At 46.6% G+C, this 6,063-nt stretch overlaps 1 protein-coding gene across 2 annotated transcripts; it reads right to left on the reverse strand.

The window, feature by feature from the left end:
- Positions 1-227: 227 nt before the first annotated feature.
- Positions 228-3,697, reverse strand: LOC146710481 (uncharacterized). 2 transcript variants are annotated; one of them, XM_085453036.1, is made up of 5 exons: positions 3,584-3,697; positions 3,343-3,437; positions 2,720-2,879; positions 2,224-2,347; positions 228-1,345 (listed from the first exon to the last, which is right to left on the reverse strand). In XM_085453036.1, exons 2-5 carry the CDS (start codon positions 3,433-3,435, stop codon positions 571-573), a joined length of 1,152 nt encoding a protein of 383 aa, XP_085309162.1. In that variant the 5' UTR covers positions 3,436-3,437; positions 3,584-3,697; the 3' UTR covers positions 228-570. The 2 variants fall into 2 exon arrangements, with proteins under 2 accessions (XP_085309162.1, XP_085309161.1); XM_085453035.1 differs by having other exon boundaries at positions 3,343-3,502; positions 3,584-3,695.
- Between the last annotated feature and the right edge of the window lie 2,366 nt (positions 3,698-6,063).

Raw genomic sequence — 6,063 nt, forward strand, 5'->3', positions numbered from 1 at the left:
CGAATGCAAGCTGAAAGTCTGCCCTTTATCCACATACTTGCTTTTAAACCCACTGTGGTCCGATCTGCTTTGACACGAATATTTGTCCAAATAGTTTTTTAGCAAACCTCCAGTCTTGGCTCACTGTGGCACTTCAAAGCACTGCATGCTTGTGTTTCTATGCAACCCTCTGCTTACTGGGTGGAGAGGCTGGCGAGTCCCTTCACACTGAGAAACAGGCAAACACACATGGTTAAAATGTCCTCTTTATTCGTCAGTAAATACATTACAAACCATTGTGGCAAAAGCCTTTCAACAACTACATTTAAAAACAACAGAAACAGGGATCGCTGTGCAATGATAAACAACAATATGATAAACACAACAATATGATAAACAACAATATGATAAACACAACAATATGATAAACGGGTGCTTTTTGTCTTTTCAGCTCATTTAGATTCAACTCTGCAACAAATAAATAAATAAATAGACATTGGTTCTTTCACTACACGTGCACATCAGCTGTGTAGTTTGGTTTCTTCTGACAAACATGCACAGATAACTCCTTCCACCTGCTTCCTTGTATCCTCAGCACCTGTAAGGCAGTGCGGGCTGTCCCATCTGCACAGGGTGCACAAAAACACCTCCTAGCAGTATCCTTTCCCCCCAACCCAGCAGCTTGTTGAGAGTGACGCTGAAAGGTGAGAGCAGGCCCTTTTCCTTGACCTCAGCTCTGCTGTGCTGGCTGACAGAGAGACGCTGCTTCCTGTGGATAGCCTCTGCCTGTCTGTAGGAGTCAGGGTAACTCTTCACCTCGGCGCGCTCGCCAGTCTTCCTGCTCTCGACCATTTTTTCTTGTTGCCTCTCGTTTGCTGTGGAGGAAGGGCATATTCCCAAAGGGGTCAAAGAGAGGGTAAGGCTTTTACGTTTCTCTAAGAGAGAAGCAGAGCCTGATGGGAGTTGTAGTTGGGTGGCCTTTAGCGTTGGGTTGATGGGCTCACAGGGACGGGAAGCTGAAACCTCCGATGGTTTCTGCACAGGCTGCAGGTCACGACGGGGAGGCAACTCAGGAGTCCGCAGTTGCTGCTGCTTGTTGTCAGCGCTCTCTGACAGCCAGCGTCTCTGCTGGGCTTTGTCTTTGTGCTGAGCTGAGTCTGCGGTGACGCTCTTAGCTTGACAGTTACTGTTCTGACTGCTGTGAGAGAGGTTCACACTGTCGTTAGCAGGTGGCAGGCAACTGGCCAGCTGCTGGATGAGGAGGTCGTGGCCACGCGACTTTTGGCTCAGAGCACCCTGCAAGTGCTGCAGCTGACCCAGGAAGTTGAAGTTTGGGGAAATGGAGGGCCGACGCTCTTTCACAAACCTTATAAGGGGACAGAAAGGATGTGGGTTATTGTTGCTAGTATTTCACACGTCACACTGAGTCTAGGTAGTACTCTGCAATGAGCTACAGGGACAGTTACCACAGTATTACAGGCTGTACGACAATAAACAGGAATAACAGGTGAATAGATGCTCATTGGAGTGTACTGAATGTCTCGATAATGCTTATATAGAGTGCATACATACACTAACTGAGAGGTTTAGCAAGTGTTCAAGCTGCTATAATGTCTTGTAACTTCACAAAGCCTTCTTGTTATTGATCAGGACTGACTACATCTGCTCGTTTCCTCTGACAAGCCTAATGCATCGAGACTCAGAACAGTGGGACAAAGGAGATCTGTCAAGATTAAGACAGGTGCAGATTTACACAGCTGGGAAGGAAACAACTGCAGCCTGCAAGATAAACATTTCCAACAACTGCATGTAAATACTTTGTTAAGGCAGGAATATCTGGATCCTCTGATGTATATCAAAATATAGGTCTTTGAGAGGAGAAGTCCTAAAACATGACTTATGTATACTGGTTCCTTTACAAAGGTGTGCATCCATTGTTCTCTGGAGTTGTTGACTGTTGTAGAGAAAAGTGTGAATACCATGTGCTGTGGACTGTTTAGAGAAAGTCTTTCATGGGTAAAAGTCTCCAACTGTCAAGACCACAAATACTTAAACTCATAAGCAGAGTTAACTTCATTTCACCGGAGTGGTGAAAGTGCCAGAAAACCTCTGATAGCTGTAAGTTAAACAACTCATGCTCAGCTTTAGAAAGGAAATCAATAAGGCTTCTTCAGTGTTCTTATGTTATTTGACAAAGTCGAGCTCAGTCCCCTCTGCAGGATGAATTTGTGCTACTAGCCATACCTGTAAGCATGGTCCAGGTCCATTTCCAGACTGTACATGACATAGGCAACAGCCAGAGCTGGGGAGCGGGAGATTCCTGCTGCACAGTGCACCAGCACCGAAGCCCCCGACGACATGGCTACGTCTGAACACACAGTGCATAGTGACAGTCAGCCGAGCGGGACACAGAGCTGCTGTATTGGCTAAAGCTAACCACACTGCAAATTACATTTTTGAAAACAAAAATTCAATAATAAATATTTAAAAATTGAAAATAAATCTAAAAAACAACGTCATGACTTGTGCATGAGGGTTCATAGCCTGCAGCTTCTATCGTATTGCCACTGCTAACTCAACCGACTGCATAGAGCCGTGAATGCAAACGTCTTGCACTGTCACAGAAGTAAAGCATTGTTCAAACACAATGATGACAACATGGTGAGTGTTTAGTGATCATGTGCATTAGAAATCTGAGGTAATCTTGTTCTATTGCTGTAATGTGAGAGTGAGGCCTTACCAATGAAATGCAGAGCCTGTGGGATCCAGGGCAGCAGGTTATCCCACAGAGAGTCATCAATAGGAATGCGGAGATACCTGGAACCAGGCAGGAAGGAGGGCTGGGGGCTACAGCGACTCACACTCAGCACATAGGAGATACCCAGCGAGGCCAGCTGGTCCTACACACACACACACACACACACACACACGCTTTGTTTCTGCTGTACAAGAGTTCACAGTGAAACTTGGCTGTCTGTGCTCTACCTCACATATAAACTGTGATCGTCTCTGTGTACATAATGTTGGTAATTGTTTAGAGCACTTTTAACTTTATACTTCACTATTTTTTTATTTGTTACAAATTAAAGAATCACTCAAAGTGCTCAAGAAAAATATTTCACACGTAATTTGTGAAATATTTGAATTGTTTAAAAATAAGGTAATATAATAATATTGCACATGAAGTAATGATCTGCTCAGTAGGCAACAGATTTACGTGAGCATGCGCAGCTGTAAGTTCATGTTATTTAATGTCCACATCAGCCACGCGTGTGCTGCTGTGCTGTGTGAGAGCATTGCACAGGAGCTGTTATTGCGACATTATTATGTCTTTGATAGCGACAGCACGGGTCCTCTTCCTACCTGCGTCACGTCGCTCTCTGCTCCGAGGTAGAGCTGCGGTAGGATGACGGACAGCGGGGGCCGCTCCATCTCTCTGTCCCGAGACAAGACCATACCTGCAGCACCACAGGCGACACCCGTAGGAAAGAATTCCGCTGCGTGAAACGTCCTGTGACCAGTTCTTAGAAGACAAACATTCAAACAGTGTGCGTTTCCTCTTTTGCACGACGGTGCATCCGTGCTGTATCCACGCCGTACTTACTGAGGTGTCAGCTGCTGCGCTGCAGCGAGGTCCTCCTTCCTCCTCACTGTGTTCCTCACACTGGATTCTCAACGATGAGCTCATCAACTTTCCAACAATAGATCTGGACTGGATGATGTCATTTTCAGCCAATCACTGCGCCGCCGCACTTTCACACGCGCAGACGCAGCTGTCCGTGGGGCCGCCTCAGCAGTACAGACACCAGTGTGAGTGCTGCAGCACATGACGTTCACTCCAGTCACATCTGGCCTGTGTACTTACTGCAGTAGCGGCTTTGACCTCCTGTTTGTGTTACTGCTGCTGTAGTGGAGCAACCGTGACCCACATGATGTCCCTGAGGATGAACAAAGTATCCTGACAGTGCAACATCTCACTGCACATGAGACTGAGAGGCTTTGATGGCGGATAACCAGCCGAGGTTTGCCTGTCCGCATGCTGCTAACTGCTCCCCCTCTGGTGTTAACCTGCATTCTTCTACTCTTTACCACCTTTCTATGCTAATTTAAACCATGCGGATTGGTTTGCAGCATTTGATGGTTCTGCACAGCATCTTAGCTGTTCCTGGTCTGCACTCTGTGCCCTGAAGATGTGCAGGTTCCTAATACTACTAAGACCTAAGATCTCCTCACGTTGTGAAAGGTATCCCAGCTTGCATCCTATTACTACACTGAACCGTCTCTGGAGCATCCTTTGCACAACCAGCCTGAAACGTGGATCCTGTTGACAGCCTCCGTGCTGTAGATCTACCTTTTCTAGCTACTGATAAGATTTCTTGATGTCAGGCACTTCTCCCGTCTGTCATCATCTTCATCGTGATTGCCCTGCAAGATACTCGGGTACTTGTAGCTGTCCTGTATACCCACTTACTTTTGCTTCTGGCAACTCTAATCCTCCAGCCTGGATCCCATTTCCTTGCTTTGCCGAACATTTCTGCACGTAGACCCAGGGTAAGTAAGTTACTGCTGTTAATGAGCTCGATGTCAAACATGTACAGAGTAGGTTTATCAGCTCTTTGGGGTGACCTCTCAGTAACCAGGAAACGGGCAGACCATCACAGACCCCTCACACCCTGGACACAGACTCTTTGACCTGCTGGCAGACGGTGCAGAAGCCTGCAGACCAGGACCCCCCGACACAGGAAGTTTCTTTCCCCTCACCATCTCCCTCCTAAACAGTTAAACTGTCACACTGCTAGACTGCAACTGCACTTAATGCAGACTCCGTGGTATTCATTTCTGTAATCCTGTATATTTGCGTGTGTGTACCGTGTCGTTTACATATTGTTTTACATTGTTGTGCTTGAGAGACACCATCGATCAGAACCAAACTCCTTGTGTTTGCGCATACACCTGGCCAATAATCGTGATTGTGTGATGAGGGGACTGACACCTTTGCAGAATAGCAGTTACGGGTGACTTGTGGAACTTTCTACCATCGACAGGAGAGGTTCAAGGTGAAAATCACTGCTGACCAAAATCGATGCAAAAGCTTCTCTCACATCTGCCAAAAAATAAAAAGAATAAATATGTTGATCCCCAAGAATTTAGGCAAAACATTCCTGAGGACTGAGACAATCACACAAATGCCCTGGTTCCTTCTCCATGGCTTGGGTATGGCTTCAGTCTCAGGGATGAGTCTGGCTACAAAGCCCACTGCCTTCTCACTCAGAAATCCCTCTACCTCCATATGGATTTGGACCAGTTGGCTTTCCACCCAGACTTCTTGCTTACTCTGGACGTCCATTCATGAGCTGCTCCTCATGAACGGAGGAAGATGATGGAAGTAATCCCCAAAAGTTGATTCTGTTCATCTGGACGCTTTCAGTGGAGAAACGTTTCATCATCATCATCATCAGGTGGCTTCTTCAGTCTCAGCTGACTGCAGGTTTCAACCTTAGAAACGGGACATTTGCACAATGACTGAAACCAGCCCACTGAACAATGTGAGCTCAGTTCCTTTGCATGTTAATGATCAAGGAACTGAGCTCACAGCCAGAATCAGCTGTTGGGGATTTACTTAGCTGGATGAATGAGCATGAAGAAGATGAAGTAATCCTTCCGTTTTCTTGACATTTCCATCATGTCTGCAATCAGTGTATAAAGATACGTCCTTCTCTCCCACCTCAGTGTCCAGTCTCATACAGCCGTCAGTACTTTGTCCCATCTCTGCATGTGCACTGTTGGCCAGCAGCACCACAGGTGATTGTTGATTGGCTGCAGCTCAGGCAGGTAGATCAGGTGATCTCATCATCACTTTAATCCCACTCCAGTCTGAATCCCAGGTTGCTTTCTGATGCAGAGTGTGAATGCTAGAGAGCGTTCAGGCGTTTAAAAAACAAAACAAGCTGATCTGCATGTTACATCAGGACCCTCCCCATTTATCCGGGCATGTGCAGACACTAGCAGTGCACTGGCTTGTGGCCCCCTGTGCCTGGCTGCCATTCATATAGGAAGACTGTGTCAGTGTGACGAGACAGGAAG

The sequence above is a fragment of the Copadichromis virginalis genome, linkage group LG4 (genome assembly GCF_057382275.1).
Source record: "Copadichromis virginalis isolate Kocher_CV1m ecotype Utaka linkage group LG4, C_Virginalis_male_GT1.1, whole genome shotgun sequence".
Classification (NCBI taxonomy): domain Eukaryota; kingdom Metazoa; phylum Chordata; class Actinopteri; order Cichliformes; family Cichlidae; genus Copadichromis; species Copadichromis virginalis.